This window comes from Eretmochelys imbricata, chromosome 2 (genome assembly GCF_965152235.1).
Source record: "Eretmochelys imbricata isolate rEreImb1 chromosome 2, rEreImb1.hap1, whole genome shotgun sequence".
Taxonomy (NCBI): Eukaryota; Metazoa; Chordata; order Testudines; family Cheloniidae; genus Eretmochelys; species Eretmochelys imbricata.
Genome location: NC_135573.1, coordinates 166,921,387 through 166,941,067, shown reverse-complemented (window position 1 = coordinate 166,941,067; position 19,681 = coordinate 166,921,387). Strand labels below are relative to the sequence as shown.

Sequence of the window (19,681 nt, the reverse complement as noted above, 5' to 3'; positions counted from 1 at the left end):
CTTCCTTTCATCCTTCCAAATTAGAGGATACCCCAAATTTAAAAGTGCCTGGACAAAGATACCTAGTCCTCTATATGGGATTTAGGAATATATTTTAAAATGTATTCCTAACTGAAGAGTTATTCCGTACAAGACAAGAGGGCATCTGCTAAGGTTTTAGCATTCTAATGTTTGAACAATAGCAACAAAGATGAAAACTCCCCTCACCCTGCACCCTCACTTGCATGAAAGAAGTAAACTTTAAATCTTATATAGAGCCAACATTAAGGAGTATGAATTTCCCCTTTAAAAACCCAAGGAGATTAAATGCAAGACACTAGTGCACCATTAAGATTACAATTTTAACAAGACATTCAACTTAAAAATGTTTACAATTGCTGGCTTTTACATTGCATAAAATTTTTTAGTTATCCTGACATTAGCGATAGAACAGAATTTCACCTTAATTTAAAACTTTTAGGGTGTCTGAAATCAGGATCTGATTTTCACAGCTTTGGGCTCCACTTCTACATTAAACATTCATTTGCTTTGTCCCAAAGAGGTCTCTCCTACTACATAATACAAATTTACCTGTGGTCAGTGTGGAAGGATGGAGTGGACTTTGGCTACCTAAGATGTTCATTCTTGTGCTGCGTTTCTGCAGAAGAAATTAGTTAGCATTAAATCCAGTCTGGAACTTGACTTGAGAGAATCAGAACACATGCAGTACAGATTTAATATACAAGAAACTGGGGCAGGGAAGTTTAATGCAATGAAGAGAAAGAGAAATGCAGCTTTGAGAGGAGGGGGGGCTAGTCTACAAGCAGAGGCCCACTTCTGTTGACTTAAAATAGAAGCTGGGTCTGAATTAATAAAAGCTCAACATGTAGAAAGGAAAAAAAGAAGACCTATCACATATGCTTCTGCCCAGTCAACACACTATGTACTCAATGGAGCAAGATGAGTTTGTCTCCCATACAGCAAGCACCTGACAGTGCTTCAGGTAATAACTTCTATTCCCTAGCAGACGAGTGTGTGGGAAAACTTGTACTGCAGCTGTCTGTCCGCATGACACTATAAACAAGTTACATCAGTTTTCATTCCAAGAGGTGCTGCCTCTTGTATATTCTGCAGTTAAACTTACTGGGAGCAAGCCATTAGTCACAGCCCCAGCCTCTTCCATGTGGGGAAGCATTTAATTTGACATATTCCTCCTCAGAGACTGGCTTTGCAAACTGGCAGTAAAGTTCTGGTGGGTCTGCTTTCCCCCTCAACCTTCCTCTGGACACTAGGGGGACAGAGAAGCAGTGGTAGAAGGTTGTTGTGAATGTGACAGTTACACTCAAGATGGAAATTGACTCTTTCATATCTGCATGCTTGCAGCGTGAATGTTTCAGGTCCGTGCTAAGCTATACTGTGACCATCACTGCATTAGCTTCATAGCGCACTGTGTGTTCCAGATCTCAATGGGCACTTGTTAAATACGAAGAGAAGATCATTACCCTCCAAGCATGACCTTCTTCCAAAGCGGCACTCTGTGCTTCTGCAGGATTTTCAATAACTCTTCCTATTTGTCCCGAAAAATCCATGGCTACTAGTGAGTTTTCAGATACACTTCTCTGAAAAGGAATTTTCACTTGTTTCAAAACCCAGGCAAGTGACAATTTAAGAAAACAGCTTTGCTTCCAGATCTTTCGCTGATTTCAAGAGTATTCTTTTGCAGTTAATGGTATAGAAAATACCAGTCACTTTAAATCCCTGATTCTTTGAAATTCACAGTGCTATCATCAAACGGAATTTGTTTTAATGTTATCCCAAAGAAGGCTGGGTGCCAAAACTCCCCATCCTTTCCCCCTCCCGCCCCCAACCCCTCCCCCCCCCCCCGCCCCATGCTCTAGCTCCTTTCATAGTACGCTAACTCCACGGCTCCCTCCAGGCAGATGAGGTGCCGCCCTTCTTACAGCTAGGAGAAGGAGGGATCGGACTTTGGACTGTAACTCTAATACTTTCTGTAGCACAGCACTGTCACCAAGCTGCCCCAGGAAGTACACATGATCAAAGAACTGGATATGTTCCAACTGTTTCAAATTAAAACAAAACAAAACAGGCATGGCACAAAGCAGTGAAAATACAAAAAACTCTTTCCTCTTTCGCAGTTACTTGGACTTGTGGGGAATTCACTCGTACAGAAGAGAGGCATGTATAAAACATGAACCCTAAAATACAGCTATCAAAAAGAGGGAACACTGAGCAGGCACTTTCTCACGTCCCCCTGTCTACCTTGCGGAATGAAGAAAAACTGCACCCGGACAAGTCTCCTAATAACCAGTCGCATTCGTGCAACTGCAGTTAGGAATAAGCAGAAACCCAATTTGCTTTGCGTGCGGGGAGGTTGGGGGGGGGGAACTCCCGATGGATTTTGAAGTGTTTGGAGATTGAGCATCATTATTGACGGGGACATTTACCTTCCGCACAAGCAAACGTAATTGAAGTTTATACTTATGGACTTTGACAGCTGAAGCTTATTTCCATTTAAGTCCATTTCTATGCACGCAGGAGCAGACCTTAAAATTTACAGGACCATCTTTTGGGGATTGTTGTGGATAGCTCATTGGCGGCTTCTGCTCAGTGCACAGCAGCAGTTAAAACAAATAGGGATGCTTGGGTGTATTAATAAAAGAGCAGAGTCTCATCTGGGGAGACAGGATTTCATAAACATCATTGAACAGTGCAAAGCCTTCTAGTTCAGAGAAGTATGAATTATCAGGTAAGCCATTGCAAAATGGTTACAAAAGGATGGAGGACCGGCAATATATTTAAAAATAATTGTCAGGACTTACAACTGGAGTGGAGAAGGGGGGAAGCATGGTTTTTCTCTGCTGGGGAATCCTGTAGTTCTGGTATAGTAGCATTCCATACTGGAGATGGAGATGGAAGGAAAAGAAACATTCAACTGAATCTCTTTACAGCAACTATGGTAATGACACTTACACTGGAGAGGATACCGCATGCTTAGTTCGGTATTAGATATAGTCCTCGGGCAAACTGGATTACGTAATAATGAGCACGGGGCAGGTGAGGCAGCCAAACGTGCATGGTAAGTTTATCACAAGGATAACACCTCCACATATATAAACTAAATACCCATGAACAGCTTGATCCACGCACCCAAGTAAGACTCATACATATGCCCAGGCAGATCATCTCTGCTTAGCAACTCCTGTTCATCAGCCACCACTTCAGAATGTCTCGACATCTCCCGCTACAGTGTTATCCATCCTTTAAAGAGAAGCCCACTTGGACAGTCAGTTTTTGCTGATCCCTTGGATTCCCCAGTCAAAGCAGATTTTGCTTTATTTTAGGCAGAGAACACAGTGATGCCTATAAAGTTTGTACAAATGATTCAATTCTAAAAAGATCACTTTCAGCTACTTAAAACTTTTGAGGGTGAAAGTTGGCAGATTCATCACTCGGAGCAAATTATTTTTTTTAACAGTTGAGTGAAACTGATTAATTGATTCAGTTATCTGAAAAGAGAGAACACACACTTTCATCTCCCCCTTTCCCCTTTTTTAATAGTGGGACTTAAAAACAATAGCTCGAACCCTTCAGTGGTTGGTGTTAAGAGATTAAAAAATTGGCAGGGAGATATACCATAGGCTCATATGTGGCTTTCAGTGGTCTTGCTATGATTTGTCTAACTTACAGGGTTTTTTAGAGCATACTTAGTGCTTGAACGTATGTAATTAGTTCTCTTAAGAGGCTGCAAATGTTCTGCTGGCTTTGTGCCTAGAAAGCTCCAGACTGCACAGGGGGTATGATGCAATTTTATGTGTGGAATGAGTGAGGCTGAGCTGGACTGGAAGTAATGCCTCCGATAAGTGAAGGTCTCACAGCATTGAGAGGCAGAGGAACTGGCAGTAGTATTCTTCTACCTCCTCCTACCAAAATACCCTTTAAAGAGCACAGAAAATAATAAAGTAGATCGTATACATTTGGACTCTTTTGGGTACAAACATACTGATTTTAAGCTTTCCAGTTCAGTTTTGAATTTAACGTTAGTGTTTCTGTATCTAAATTTGTATATAATTTATTATAATTATTTCAACAGGAAGTAACAGTGGCACTGTACTTCAATCTCACGTACAAAAATGAAATCTGGAACTATAACTATGTTACTCATCATTCATGACAAAGTTTACACTCATGTGCAGCTTCGAATGTAGAAAAAATATGATAGACTATAATACATGTTCTTATTTGAGAATCAGTATTTGACCATGGCTTCCACATGGCTTTTAATCTTAGATAATGGCTTCAATTTATTGCATGCCTGGACAGTTAGCTGATCAAAATTCAGTAAAAAGTAACTGGAGACAGAACTATGCTAGTGGACATTGAAGAGACACTTGCAGCTCACAAGCCTCAGTCTGAGAATCACTGGTGTAGAGGTAGCATTTAATGGGTCTCCTGTGGCTCTTTTGCAGCTCAAAATATTAAAACAGTGCTATTTAGCCACTTGAGGTCTGGGTATCACTGTTCTGCACAAATCAGATACACATTTTGTATTCAGGTACAGTCCAGGATACAAGAAACAACATGCATATCCTGGAGTACATTTATCTAGTACAGCCTGTTTTGTATTCACTTACAAATGGGAAAAGGATTTTCTGTACTGTAATTTACAGAGAATTGTTCTTAAAGATTAACGGGTTAGATAATTTGGAGAGCATTCAAATCAATGAGTTCTGATTTGGAAAATAAGAGCTTAATGCACAGAGAATGGACTGAAAAGCTGAAGTTCCATATGTGCGTGTGTGATAGAGGAACTTCACTACTGATGCAAAAGGAACTTTGATAAAATTATTATAAATTTACTCTTCTAATGTTAGGACATTACAAACTTGCCTGTACCTTTACTGAGTATTAGGAGATGGTTATCACTACTTTCATGCATACGGTGCTTGTAGAAAAGTTCCTCAGAGGCATATATTTTTATTTATTTTATCATATGAAATGTCCAAGCTAAGGAAACTCCTAGGAATTCTGTTGACTGTCAACGTGACAAACTCCCCAAGTGTCCAGGGAGATAAAACCACTTGTATTACCTCTAGGGATATTTATACTAACTCTGAAATGCATTTTTTAATTCCCATATTGCTTTATTTTTTATACTAATGTCTTATCTGCTATGTTTTGAAAAATGGATGTAAGCTTGGTTGTTGTGATTGGTGCTTGGTATAGAATATTTAATAGTAGTTTTTAATTGCAAATTGTATACTGCAACTGGTAAACGCCGTTTGGCCTACAAGGCATCCAAACCAGAGCATCTTATCACAGAACAGGACACATCTGTTGTCTAAAATGTCAGTTGGAAAAGAAATGGTTTATCTCAAACAACAGACCTTGCAAAAGAGTTAGGTCCTGACTTCGAGAGGATGTTAACAGCAAAAAGAAGTCATGTATAGGGACGTATTATCAGAAGCAAAAAAGTTGGTAGTAAAGAGAATTATTTCACAGTCATTCTAAAATCTTGCTCCTTGAAGCCTTAAGAAAAACATTTATACTTGAGAAATATTTTGTAGAAAACCTTTGTTTACTTCTTAAATGTTGAGATGGCAAGCCCTGGTGAAATGCATACTTCTGAATATGTTACATAAAAGCAAAACTTCTAATGTAATTCCTAAAATCATTGCTATGTAAATGGTAAAATGCTTTATGTGCTATAATGGAATCCATAATGACCTTGCTAAACTGATTACTGATGTAAGTATAAAATATTTATATTAATTGAGATTATTTAGCATACTATCTGACATACTCAAGCAGCAATTCCCTCACCCAACTCAGGAAGACAAGACAAATCATTCCAAATCATTGCAAAAATTGTTTCTAAAGAAGTTGATGATTTTTCGTAACTATTTAAGCTAAAATCTAAGAATTTATTTAAATTTAAGAGCCTATTTGGAGAACTAAAAAACTTCAATACAAAAGAACAAGAGTGTTTGGATTTTTTAAAAAAGATTTTCAGTTCCTGTTGAACCTCTCTCAGAAAACGTCTGGATAAAAAGGAAGTTAAAACTAACCTTTAAAATTATCTAAGGTTTTCCTGCCACAAGAGAACAAAGACCAATAGACATGTGTCACATGTTCATTAAGCATACTGCATATTCAGAAGCTGAAGGTGTACCCATAACCAAACCCTGAAGGCATGGAGCCAGTGAAAGGATGACAGCAGCCAACTTTGAATCTAAACAAGCCGACAAGATGTTTTCTTAAAATGTCATGAAAATAGGAACGAGAAGATTATAAAAACTCTAAAGTGAGCCCCCAACACACACAGCCAAGAGATTAGATTTAAAAACTCCTGTAGTGATTTTATTGGGATATGGAAATGCTCTTTTAACTTAAGATGTCAACAGCTTCTCCTGGTAACCACCAAATAGTGAGACCAGATAGGTCTGGAGTGGAGACAGGGCCTGGGCTCTAGGTCTCTCTGGGTGGGAGGGTCCCAGAGCTCAGGCTCCAGCACAAACCCGGAAGTCTACACAGCAAGGAAACAGCCCCGCAGCCCAATTTGTTTGGCACGGGCCAGCCCCAGGTTTTTCTTTTCTGTGTAGACACTGATGAACAGAAAAATAGTTAACTGCATTTAGGATTCTTAATATTCGTTAATTGGTCTGTCTTAAGATAGATCCATAAATGGTTTCTAAGTAACTGATTTAAATCCTTTCTTTGATTTATTAAGATTTGGTAAAGATTATAACTGGGAAAAGTAAACAAACTGTTTGTTATTCCTAAAAATCAACAGGACTCGCCTGCCTTGCAACAAAATTTTTGCACATTTATAAACAGTCTTGGTTTTCTAACGATGCACTGAAATTGGGCTCACAGCAACTTTGGGAGTAAGATCCTGGTCTCAATTTATGAAGAGAAAAGTGGCTCCACCGAAGAAAGGCCAGTTCTCAAGGGTGCAATGTCTACTCTCTACAGAGTGGCACCCAGAAGAGACTGTAATGGAAGTAGCCAAGTTATCATTTGTATTCTGTCTTTTGTTTTCCTTTCCTTTTTTATATAATAAAATAGCCAAAGTTAATAATTGTGATTATTTTGCTTGGCTTTAATAATGATGCCCCTAAAGTATGTAGAAGAACCCCTGCGACTAACAGTGGAAGTCTCATCTCTGAGTTGGCACCTAGAGAAACAATTCATGGATAGCTGAACCACCATATCTTGTTTCTCAAGACTAAATTTTTTAGTAATTTGAGGGATAAAAATTACATGACATGCAACACAAATTTAAAATTACCACTTTCTATCCCACTTGTCTGGAAATTAGCCAGGACTAAAGACAAACCAGCCAGACAAATTTTTAAAACTGAGGAGTGAGTCTGGGGATAAAAGTGTTGTAGAATAAGGTAAATATACAACTATGAACTTTCTGCGTACTCTGCAATACTTCCTGGTAAACATCCTGTGGGAGGGACGGTTTGGCCACTGATAACGGATTACAATAGAAAGTGATAATGTTAACCTCAGAGGTTGTAGAATTATCCTGCAGTTAAGACAGTGCCACATTCCTACTGGAGCACTGCGGGCTGTAGCGTTGATACTGAACTTCCTGTTTAACCTCAAGAATACAAAACCATTGGCTGACCCCAGCATCAAGTTGCCCTTTTGGTTATGATGTGACATTGTGTACGGAGATGCTATAAATGCATTAACTAGAATCTAGGGGATACATTTTAAAATGTGACAAGTGATTTGGGGTGACTCTTAACCCACCTTAAAGACCTCTGATTTTCAGAGAGTGCTGAGTACCCATCCCCTCTGAAATCTGGCCCTTCAAGGTGTCTCAGGAGTTGGGCACCCCTTCGTCACTTGGGAATATTTAAGTCTAAGAAGACAACATTAAATTTGTGTTGCCCACCTGGATCTGACTTCTTATGCATCCACCTTACATAGTGGAACTATATTCACATAAAGCTGTAGCACAGAAATTGAGTTAGCACGGAGGGGAGGCTTTTCATGGATGAGACAGGAGAGAATTTATGTTGCCCTTGACAAAAGTGAGGCTCTGAGGTTCTGAAAGCCTCTAGGTTCTTCTCCTCTAAACGAGATTTTCAAGGTTGGAATTTATAAAGGGTACTTTTACAGATCTGTAGATTCTAACCAACCTCCTCCTCGATGGGGGCCAGACAGTCCATTGCTTCTCTGCTAGAACACAAAAGATTGTTTCCCACTGAGGTTTCTCTCCATTTTACCCCACTCCAACACAATCTATCATACAAGACTCTTAACTACACCATCACCCTGCCAGCCGAGTGAGGAAGCTAGTACTACTCTTTTTGTTGAGATTATACAGTTAAGTGTCCTTCCATGCACCCCTTCCAATGCAAAACATATTCACTCCTTGCTCTCAGATATACATACTCTTGACCCAGGTCGGATGTTGAATCATGTTTTATTAGAAGCCACACCAGTTAAACAAAACCACTACAAAAAACCACTGCAGTTTTTAAAAGTCAATTTGCCTCAGGAAATAGAAAACAAAGATTCTGAACAAAATGGCAGAACAGGACACTATACAGTATCTTGTACTAGTTAAAATCACTGCAAGTTAATGAGCCTAAATACTTTACCTAAACTCTTGATATTTTTTTTTTTGGTAGATTCTGCATTGACATGATGAGTTTAAAACCAAAGACTGTTTTGATTTTTGAGGCAAACATATACTTTATATTTTGCCATGCCAGGATTGTGTTTTATTTATACGTGCAATGAATATAATCTAATGCTGTGGTTACAAGCTTCTGATTAAAAGCTGTATCCAGTATTTTACTTTCCAAAATGGAAGTACTTGCTACAGAATATAGCTGACCTTGGGATACATAAGTGAGCAGTTCGATAAGAGTAACTAGGGATTTCTTCATAAAAATATTGCCTTGTGTATTCAGTGCACAATAGTATGGGAAAGCTGAAATCTCTCAAGAATATGAAGACAACTGTAGACCTAGTCTAATTTAGGTTATGAGAAAGTAGGTACCTTGAGGAGTCTAAATGCAGTCATCCAACATGTTCTGCTCTGCTCATCTTCAGCACACAGCAACCTCAATTCCTTAGTTTCATTTCTCACTCTGTTGGGCTACAAAATGTAAGAGAGAATTCAGTTACATTTAACAGGAAAGCAACAGCACTTGACATGTACTGTATAGGAAAGGCAGGCACAGAGAGTAAAAAAACGGGAAGTATGTGTCAAAAAAAATACTCGCTCACACTGAACTTGTGTTCAGTGGAGGCAAAAATATATTTGGAGAGAAAAGTCTGCAACCAACTTCCCTGACTGATCCCCAATAAAAGAAGAATGATCAGTTTGTAATCTTTGCCATTTTACAACACTCTGCCACTCAAACATCTTGTATCCAAGGCTATCACGACACTGTACAATTTAAGTAAACTAATCCCCATAATAACCTTGCAAATGAAGGCTTTGTCAGCGCCATTTTAAAGATGGGATTTGGAAGTAGAGAGATGAACTGACCCATCCAATGTCTGGATGCAAGGACCAGATCTCCCAACACTCAGTCCCGTGCCTTAACCACACCACTCCTCAGATAACCATTATCTTATTGCTGAGTATGTTTTTTCATGCATTCTTACTGTTCATGTTAAGATGAATACACTACTTGGAAGTGTTTTTTTGACCACCTACACTTGAAATGAGGAAGACTGTGCGTAATTAAAACAAAACAAAAAAAATGGGAGTTTATGTTTTTGACAGATAAGTTTACCTGACAATTACCCACCCTAACAGCTCCTGCTGTCCCCTCTGCCAATGGCACTCAGGCAGAAATATTACCGCTGGAGCTACCCACACCTCTGCAGATAAGAGGCCAGAGAATGTCAGGTTTGCCTTGTGAGGAGCTACATACATTGCCTTAGAGAGCCCCATATAAGAGGGGAGGAGAGCTCTACCCCACCCCCTCAATGCCTATACAAATGGCTTTCCCTGGTTAACTCAGTATGTCTCCACTAGCCATCCTTCCTTACCCGGGGAAAGAGTTTATTTCTAGCCAGACGGTACTTGCTAGGAAAGAGACAAGTTCACAGAAATGAAGAACTACTCTCTACTGCCTCCACCACCACAAACCCATCAATAAAAGCAGCCCCCATGCCTGTCTCCCCACTCCTCTCCACAGATTTTCGTCTGGGACCTGTTACATGGAGACACACAGCAGGTAGCCTTATTTTCAACAGTACCCAAATGATAGACAACTGGATTTAGGTGCTTTAAAAAAATGTTACCAGGCATGTTGGTGACAACAATGAGAAAGAGGGAGGCACACTGAGGTGTGTCTATACACAAATGTTGTACCACTTCAGCTATGCTGGTTCAGTTAATATCAGTACAACCTCTAGCATGGCAGGCATTATACTAGTAAAAAGTATTCTGTCTAATTCCCTTTCCCATATAAGGATAAGCTATACCAGTTGAGTATCTTTATCCTGGTATAACTGCAACCACTCTACTGGTTGTACAGATATAACTTTATTGGTCAAAGAAAAAAATCATCCCCCTAACTCACATGGTTATACCAGTACAAAAGCTGCAGGTAGGCCAGGCATAACTGTTAAAAACCAACCCAATATACTTTACTCTTCGTTTTTCAAACTGACATTCTACTTTAAAGTAAGTGCAAACAAGCTGCCTGTCATATTGGTGCATTTACCTCAGTTTAGAGTGGGATCCTCTGCTATGTAATTTGGGCACTCGCTCTCACAAGGAACTTTCCTTTTCACAGTGATTAAGGTATGAAAAGTAGAGACTATATGTGAATGTCTGGAGAGAGTGTTTAAACATATAACCCCAAGGCCATCCAACAGGCTCACTACCTGACAGCAGTTAGATGATTTTGTACTCAAACCTGCCAGTCCAAAAGACATTCCAGGATTTCACAGCATAGAAGCACTGATACTTAAAATAAACCCACACAGAAACTGAACGCCCATGACCCTCAGATTATATTTTTAAAGCTTCAGGGGCCCTCTCATGTAACTAACATCAGAGCTTCTGAATCCAAGAGTAATACACAAGCATGCAATTCTAGGTTTTCCATTGTGGAACCTCGTGAGGTCTTGTCTGCTCAGTTATTTGAAAACGCCATTGACTTTTACATTTAAATAAACGTAAAGTTTATAGCATTATTTAGACATAAATCACTATATTAGTAAATGGACAACCTGGAACAACTGTCACTGTTACTCGATTTGCTGCTGTCCGAAGTTTTATTCCTTTTGGTCAGACTGTGCTGCCCTCCTACTCTCACCTTCCCACTGCCTAGTACCAGTCTCCAAAAGTCCTTCTGAAGTCAACAGGATTACTTGGTGAGTAAACTTCTACACACAGTGAGTAAGGGTATCACAAATTTGCTTAAAAAAATGCTAACGATTTCAGTTCCACCTTGGGAACAAGTTAATGAGAGGAATTACCTTTACACAAAATCCATAGTCTGCAGGAGCATTATACAATTTCTTGCCTGCTATCAATGAGAAGATATTGCTGTCTTCTAGGTCAGCTAACAACTGCAAGTGTCTTGGCTCCTGTGGAAATATTGTACCTTTTTAATTGTAGGATTAAACCACTGAAACATTTCAGTGCCAGCCATACCTTCTCTGAAGAATAACATCCATCAGAGGGCAGTGTATGCACATTTAAACTGCCTCTCTCTAAGCACTTGAAGTTTTATTTAACATATACTAAAATGAACAATTTGACCTCTTCAGATTGGCTATACATTTGTAAAGGGAAAATTGTTCTCAGGACGCATACTGACAAACGGATCTGTATTTCTGAGATATTTGCTTGCAAGGGAAATACCATGAGACCAATAAAAACCCCAAAACAAAACAAAGCAAAGCACCAACCCCCGCAAAACTACACAATAGCAGGAGAAGGGAGGGAGTTTATGCAGAAAGTTGACAAACAGTTACATTCCAGTATGATGTAAATGATGCTTAAAGTGGGTTTTGCCTTCTACATCGCTATACTGGTTCTGATTAAAGTTTCTCAAATTTAATAATTCAGCCTTTAGTTACCATCTAAAATAAACCCATAAGAAGTTCACTTATAAAGCAAGTCTTTTCTCCCCAATCCCTAAACTCTCATTTAATGCAACTTCGGTAGCCACTTATATATTTTTATATATTAAAAGCACATGTATATTTGAGTATATTATTATTATGATAAATAAATTCAAAGATGGATATTCAAGACGAAGGGATGTAGCAACCCAAGTCTTGTTTGCTACTTGCCCATAATTTATTTATTGTTTTGCATCATCTCCTTTTTTTAAAGAAAACTCTGTGGAAACTTTTATATTAAAAAATCTACTGTAAGTAGAAATTCATTTTACATATCAACAATTTTAGTAGCGCAATTCTTTTAATTTTTTTTAAAATTACCTTTGAAGTTCCTTTTGTGGAGCAATAAAGTCCCGATCTTCTCAAACACACATATAACTTTTTCCACGATTTCCTACCCAACTCTTTCACATGCAAGAAACCTTGAATTTCAGGGCAGCTACTGGAGTTTAAAAAGTTCTGTGGGAGATGAAAATTAAAAAATTATCTGATTATGTATCATAAACATGCACAGAGCTAGCACCACGCCTGTAGCGAGGAGCAGTCAGTCACAGTCACTGATTTAGACTTGAATGTTCCTTAGTGAGAGCTGCTATCTTCTTTCAAAGCAAAGTAGATCAACATGCACTAGGGAACTTTTGGTGTCCAGCAGCTGGGTCCACATGGACAGTTAAGTGTGTGGCAGGCTACAGCGTTGCAGATTTACACCCCAGCTTGCAATGCACTAACTATTAGTCTAGACACACCCTTAGTTACACTTAGCACATTGGCATATTCCTGTTTACCAGGCAAGAAAAACTGGAGGTCTTCCTTGCTCCGGGTGTGGTGCTAGCCAATACAGAATGTAACCATTCTTCCATACCTCTACTCCTCTTGCACTGATGAGTACGAACTGATATTTCAAATCAACATTTACACAGCATAGTCACAGGCAGCTTATTAATCCTAAGAATCTTGCTAGCCACTAGAAATGTGCCAACAAGTGGAGCTTGGAAACGACTGACTGGAATGCAAGGCTTCATCCAGCAAATTTAGATAATGAACAACCAGTTTCCGGATTATCCACCACCAATTAATATCATGTGTACCCCCTTCTGTCCCGCCCAGGGGTATGCACAAGGAGCAGAACATTTCACACTCAGTAACTCAAATACACTGCATTCTACTAAATCTTAACAACTACAAAGCCCCCAAGAAGTCAGGACCAAGAAATATTTTAAGAAATTAGGGTTGGTATGCTATTTCTAACGTATACAGAGATGCTAGAAGGTGAACTAATGGGAACAGTTGAAAATGCATTCAGGCAAAGGAATCACAGAACTGTAGGGCTGGAAGAGATAGGTCATCTAGCTGAGGCAGTATTGTGCTCAGATATTTTAATATAAGGCATGCTGCAAGTATATGTATTTGCTGCAATGCCATGATTTTGGTAAGAATTTTTCTAAACAAATTTAAATTTTGTTGAGGCAATTTTTCCATTTAAAACCACTGATTACCAGCAGGGAAGGACAAGGGCTACAGAGCTCAGGACCTCTTTGTCCCCAAATACTCAATCTTCCACCAGAGACTGAATTGCTTCTCCTGGCAGCTATTGCTATGTTCTCTTCTCACCTCGTGCAAGACAAAATAAATTAAGAGTGATGGAATGTAAATCAGGAGTAAACCCAGTGAAGTTGGTGGGAGCTGCTAGGCATTCAGCACTTTGAAAGACAGGCCACTTATGTAGGTGTCTAACTTTAGGTAACTCACTTTTGAAAATCCTAGTCACTTTAGAAATACATTTGTAAGTCAGAGTGCTGATCAGACATGAAAATCTGTCTAACCCAGAGCCAGCAGGCTGTTGGGTGAAGCTAGTCAGTTAGGACTTATGTTTCATGCCCTTTGAATATTCCATAGAAGACTTGATGTTTTCTATATTTGTGTTGCCCTGGTTTTTATTCGCTTGGTAAAAATAAGTATGTAAGCCCTGTTACGAGGTAAAGAATCTTGGAGGTCAATGTCTGCTTCTCTTAGGATGCCCAGCATGTGCTCTGTTCATATTGACACAACATGCTCCTTTATAAGAACTATGAACTGCTTTGAACTGAATAAGGTATAATATATGTATGCAGCATTGTTTCAAACTGTATTTGTATATACATAATTTTTACAAAACTTTAGGCAAGCATCTATGGTATATTTCTTTTCTCTTGTCTGCCTTTAGTGCCATTCAGGATGTATTAAACCATTGGTTTTAATCTTATTTTGCATTTATAAGTTTTTAGTTATTTTTATAAGAAAGTGGTTATACCAACCAATGAAAATCAACCTGACATATGTTTATGTGAAAGCAAATAAACTTACCACTAAATTTGGTACTTATCCTTTCTAACCATGAGGGTACACTTTTTTATACACATTTATTAAAGCAGTTATATATCTTAACAGACATTTAAGATTCTTAATTTTTACGATGTTAGTAAATGGTGAGCAACTCGTTTCTTATTTACTAGACGAAGGTACTTTTTATTCAGGATTTGTGTCAGGCTGCATTTGGAAAGAAACTGGCATTTAATTAAACCTGTACAAAACCAGCCTTTGAAAACTGTGTTAGTTAAATAAAACTACCATAAATGTGCTGGATACATAAGAAGGAAAAAGGAAATTTATGATGAACAAGTTTTGCATTTAAAACTGATTTATTTAACAAGGGAAATATTAACATAGTTAGCGAATAGACAGATTGTTTCTGGCCACCATGGGTCAGATTCCTAAAGGTATTCAGGCACGTAAAGATGCAGATAGATACTTAGAGGGATTTTGCAAAGTGCCTCAGAAGATGAGATGCGTAACTCCCACTGGTGTTAAGCATCACAAACTCTATGTCCATGTACATACATAGGGTCTTGGATGGGATTGTACTCAGGCAGGTATCCTGTCCCGCCACCCACGCTGCAGCAGCTACACTGCTATTATTTAGCTCACTAGCTCAATCAAAGCTAACACGTGTACATCTACCTGATCTGGAAAGTATACCTTTAGCTGCTGTGCAGCTGTAACCTGGGTGGTCAGCAAACTGACATAGATCACATACACACACAGCGTTCTCACAGCTTAGCCATCAGAGGCACTCTTAACAGCAGCCCATGGTAAGGCCAGATGGCAATTTAGTGGACAAAGGCAAACTAACTACTAACAGTTAACGTTTACCATTATTTAAAATCTAAATTAGACTGGCTAAAATCGGCAAAAATATTCAACAGTATGAACATACGCTAAATTAAAATCTCCTCTTTTCCCAATGACGTTTCCAGTCCTCTTTAATCTTCCCCCCTCACCCTTTATAAAGACTACTTTAGCACAAGACTGTCTTAGAATACCTGCAAAAGTTGCGACTGCGGGATGCTGCCATTTGATTGCTGGCACCAGGCAACCATCTGCTCCGGAAAGAAATTCTACAAGAGGTGGGGGGGTGAGGGGAGGGAGGAAAGACAGTTTGGAGTCAGACTGCATTTACATACTTCTGTTTAGTTAGCATTAGCTAATGGACTAGATAAGATGGATCTTTTCCAGTCTCCACCTTCTATCATGATTATTCTTAATTGAATTAAAGAATTCCTTATACCAGAGGTGGGCAAACTGTGGCCCGTGGGACCGTCCTGCCCGACCCTGAGCTCCTGGCCCAGGAGGCTCACCCCCGGCCCCTCCCCCGTTGTTTTCCCTCCCACGCAGCCACACTGCTGTGCGGCGCAATGCTCTGGGTGTAGGGGCTGTAGAGCTTGGCCTGACCTGGTGCTCTGCGCTGTGCGGCACGGCTGCCTGTCCTGGTGCAGCCATGCTGCCAGCCACCGGTGCTCCAGGTAGTGCGGTAAGGGGGTGGGGGGGGTTGGATAGAGGGCAGGGGAGTTTGGGGGGTGGTCAGGGGTGTGGATAGGGGTCAGGGCGGTCAGAGGGCGGGAAACAGGGGTTGAATGGGGGCAGGGGTACTGGAAGGGCAGCCAGGAAGGAGGAGGAGGAGTTAGATGGGGCGGCGATCAGGGACAGGGAGCGGGGGGATGGATGGTGCATGGGTCATGGGGGGGCAGTCAGGAAGGAGAGGGGGGGTTGAATGGGGTGGTGGGGGGAAGTTAGGGGCAGGGAGTGCGCGGTGGTCGGGGAGAAGGGGTGGTTGGATGGGACAGGGGTCCCGGGAGCTAGTTGGGGGGGGGGGTTTGGACGGGGTGGCGGGGGCAGTTAGGGGCGGGGAATCCGGGAGCGGTCAGGGGACCAAGAGTAGGGGAGGGTGGATGGGGCAGGAGTCCCGGGGAGGGCCATCAGGGGGCGAGAAGTGGGGGGATCGGATGGGGGTGGGGGCCGGGCCATGCCTGGCTGTTTGGGGAGGCACAGCCTCCACTAACTGGCCCTCCATACAATTTCAGAAACCCAATGCGGCCCTCAAGCCAAAAAGTTTGCCTGCCCCTGCCTTACACCGTAAGTGATGCTAAAGCTTTCAAGCCCAATTCACTTTCTTCCTCCCTGCCAAACTACATTGATATGGCTTTTTTTTTTTAAATAAAGTTTGAAATATTTCATAAGTACATTTCTCCATCTGTGAAATGAAGGATAAATTTATCTTTGATAAAGAAAATTCTCCATAACATTCTTCTCCTTCCTCTACAACAGAAAACTCAATCTAAGACATCTTTCGAGGTAGGGAGAGGAGTTAGGAATTACAGTCTCTGGTTTCTAGCAATGGAGGGAAAGAATAGTATGGTGGTTAGGACACTAGCTGAGGACCTGGGAGACCTAGATTAGAGTCCCTGGTCTGCCAGAGACTTTCTGTGTGGCCCTGGGCAAGTCACTTAGGCTCTCTGTGCCTTAGCTCCCCATTAGTAAAATGGGGATAACAGTACCTTCCTCACCGAGTGTTGTGAGGAAAACCACATTAAAGAATGTGAGATGCTCAGATACTACAGAAATGGGTGTGGGTGTCCCATAAGTACTTTAAAATAGCTGTTTTCTCCCTCTAACCAAAGCACCTTTCTGTGTTGTATTGGGTTGGATTCCAGAGTTGTTCAGTTCCACCAGAATGGATCATATTAATTACCCAAACTTTAATGATGAGAAAGCATTCATGTGTAACTGTTAGGTTCCCCCCCACCCATTTGCTTAGCAACTCTGCTGAAATCTTGACACTTTTCAATCTATCAAGACAAATCCCCTTTCAAAATCTTTTCCAATACATTTTACTATGTTCAGGGCAATGTCAATGTATTTCTCATAATGAACAGTTAGTTAAAAAGTGTTCCAGGAAAATGAATGCAAAATTTTCTGAACATGCATAAATATACAAGATCTGCACGCTTGGTACAGCATTCTCTGCTGCACAGACTAGATACTAACAAGCTCTAAGTAAACATCCATTCCTCTTACATAACCGTCACTGTAGCATAGTCATTTATTTTAGACCCAAGTATCTTGTTTGACACTAACATGGTGTTTCTAAATCCTCTGAGTGTTCTACAGATGCTCCATATTATGATCTCATTATTTACCAAAGTCAAAAAAATTAATATTCAAAGGATTACCTTATTTCAGACTTCCTCTTCCTAGCTGTCTTTCTGTACCACATTTTAAAATGTCTATCACATAAGTACCATGGTGTACAGCATGATATGCTTACAGTATAAATTCATCACATTAAGTTACTCTTTGAGCTATTAATCATTGTTAGAACGCTGAATGTACGGGTATCTATAAAACCAAATTAAAAGGTTGCCAACAAGCTAAACGGCAATAAAATCTATTGTACTTAGGAACACTATTCATTCTACTTCAGCTAATAAAAGTCTCATTCTTCAAGGCACTAACAGATTGAGGGAGAGAGAGAAATCACCCTACTGCCCCATCATATAATTAGCCAGGTGAATTATGAAGATTAAATTTACCATCTTCCTTTAAGTACTAGCCAACACCAGATGCTTACACCTGACTGAAGGGATCAGTGGCCTGATCCGGTATAGAAAAAGAAGGAAGCATCATTTGATGGTGAGATCATGGGACTGGAAGCCAAACATTATGGGTTCTATTCTTACCTTTGCTACCAACTTAGGTAAATCACTGAAACAAATGTGCTAACTTCACCAACTTTTCACCAGAAATAATGCTTCATAACATATGGGTGTGGCAAGGCTTAAGGTCAAAGCACTTTGAGGTTATCTGATGAAAAGTACTATAGAAATGCAAAGGTTATAAATCATGTACAATCCATCCAGATACTTCAAGGTGGTACGGCTGGGGCAGTTTGCCAAACATACACCAACAGCTGGATCTGCAAATATCTGTGTGCGCACTCAACTAAGGTTCGCACCCGTTAGGCCATGTCTGTCCAAGTTTGAAAATCTTGTTCCAAATAAGCTCAGAAAGATTGCGATACCTTTAAAATCACAATAGCGTTTAGGTTCTTCTAATACTAACCTTAGTTTCAGTGATATAATGCAAAACCAACTGAAGTTTCATAGGCAGAAGGGAGGGGAGGAAAAGGAGAGGTAGGGTTACTTTGATCCGCAAAGGAGAAAGAAGAAACCCACTAGAAAACAGTAGTAGGTTTACCTATTATGAACCCCTGCTCAACATACATACTGATAAAATCAGGTATGACAAGCACCTTAGAGGTTACTCACAGGTTTCTTCATTACTGGCAGAAACTAAGAGGTCTGGATATTCACATTATTTGGTCAACTTGCTTCAGATCAATTAATAACTTTCAGGATAACGAATAAACTGAACGGCTGTTGCTTAGAAAAACCAAGCTGGGCTTTCCCTTTGTATGGTCATTCTTAGACACAGGAACAGCCACCCCGAAACAATCAGATTGTGCAGTCTGATAACCATCAAGATTCTCATTTTTGAGCACAAGATAAGTTAAGCATCTCTGGGCAACTGTGTTACTTGTTTTCAAGAAAGTTGTTTTATACAACCAAGACCTTACCATGCTCATTATTAACATATATAACATATTGTGGGGTCCCCATTGTGCTAAGCACTATACTAAGAGACAGTATGCAACAGCTTCTGCCCCCACCCCAGACAGTTTTACAGTCATTCTGGACAATGAGACTTACCACTGGATTTTTAAAAAATTCATATTTTGCATAATTCTTCCTGAACAAAAATTTACTTTCACTTCCCATAGTGGCCTCGACTTGGACTACGAGCTCATGGTCTTCCAAGCACCTCTCTGTGGAGGGAAAATACAATGTTAATGTCTAATCAGGTAGAAAAAAGGAAAATGTTCCAAATAGTACAAGTGAAACTGCTCTGAATTCATTTGTTACACAGAAATTCTGTATTAAGTTAACAAAAGCCTCTGTGGGAAAAGAGCTTTTATAGGCCTCAAATTATGCTGAAACTGGACCTAGAGGAATAAAACCATAGATAAAGCAATTCTGCTTTAAAAATGGTTTAGATTTAACATGGTAGGGTTTCACGACAAATAAGGACTCTTGGGAACGAAGAGGTAATAGGATGGTTTGTGTACCCCAATGACTGCAAGAAACTTGAGTAATACAAACTAAATTTTTCTTTTGGTACTTGGTCTATT

At 40.0% G+C, this 19,681-nt stretch overlaps 1 protein-coding gene across 2 annotated transcripts in view; it reads right to left on the bottom strand.

Moving 5' to 3' along the window:
- GRB10 (growth factor receptor bound protein 10) overlaps window positions 1–19,681 on the bottom strand; it is an 82,811-nt gene that overhangs the window by 8,419 nt on the left and 54,711 nt on the right. The window contains exons 4-11 of one of the 2 annotated variants that reach the window (XM_077809205.1): window positions 19,203–19,318; window positions 15,480–15,554; window positions 12,442–12,579; window positions 11,470–11,580; window positions 9,026–9,124; window positions 2,820–2,897; window positions 1,482–1,598; window positions 571–637 (exon numbers count right to left, since the gene is read on the bottom strand). In XM_077809205.1, coding sequence (XP_077665331.1) covers window positions 571–637; window positions 1,482–1,598; window positions 2,820–2,897; window positions 9,026–9,124; window positions 11,470–11,580; window positions 12,442–12,579; window positions 15,480–15,554; window positions 19,203–19,318 — 801 coding nt within the window. The remainder of the gene's footprint in view (window positions 1–570; window positions 638–1,481; window positions 1,599–2,819; window positions 2,898–9,025; window positions 9,125–11,469; window positions 11,581–12,441; window positions 12,580–15,479; window positions 15,555–19,202; window positions 19,319–19,681) is intronic. The other variant, XM_077809206.1, reaches the window with a different exon arrangement.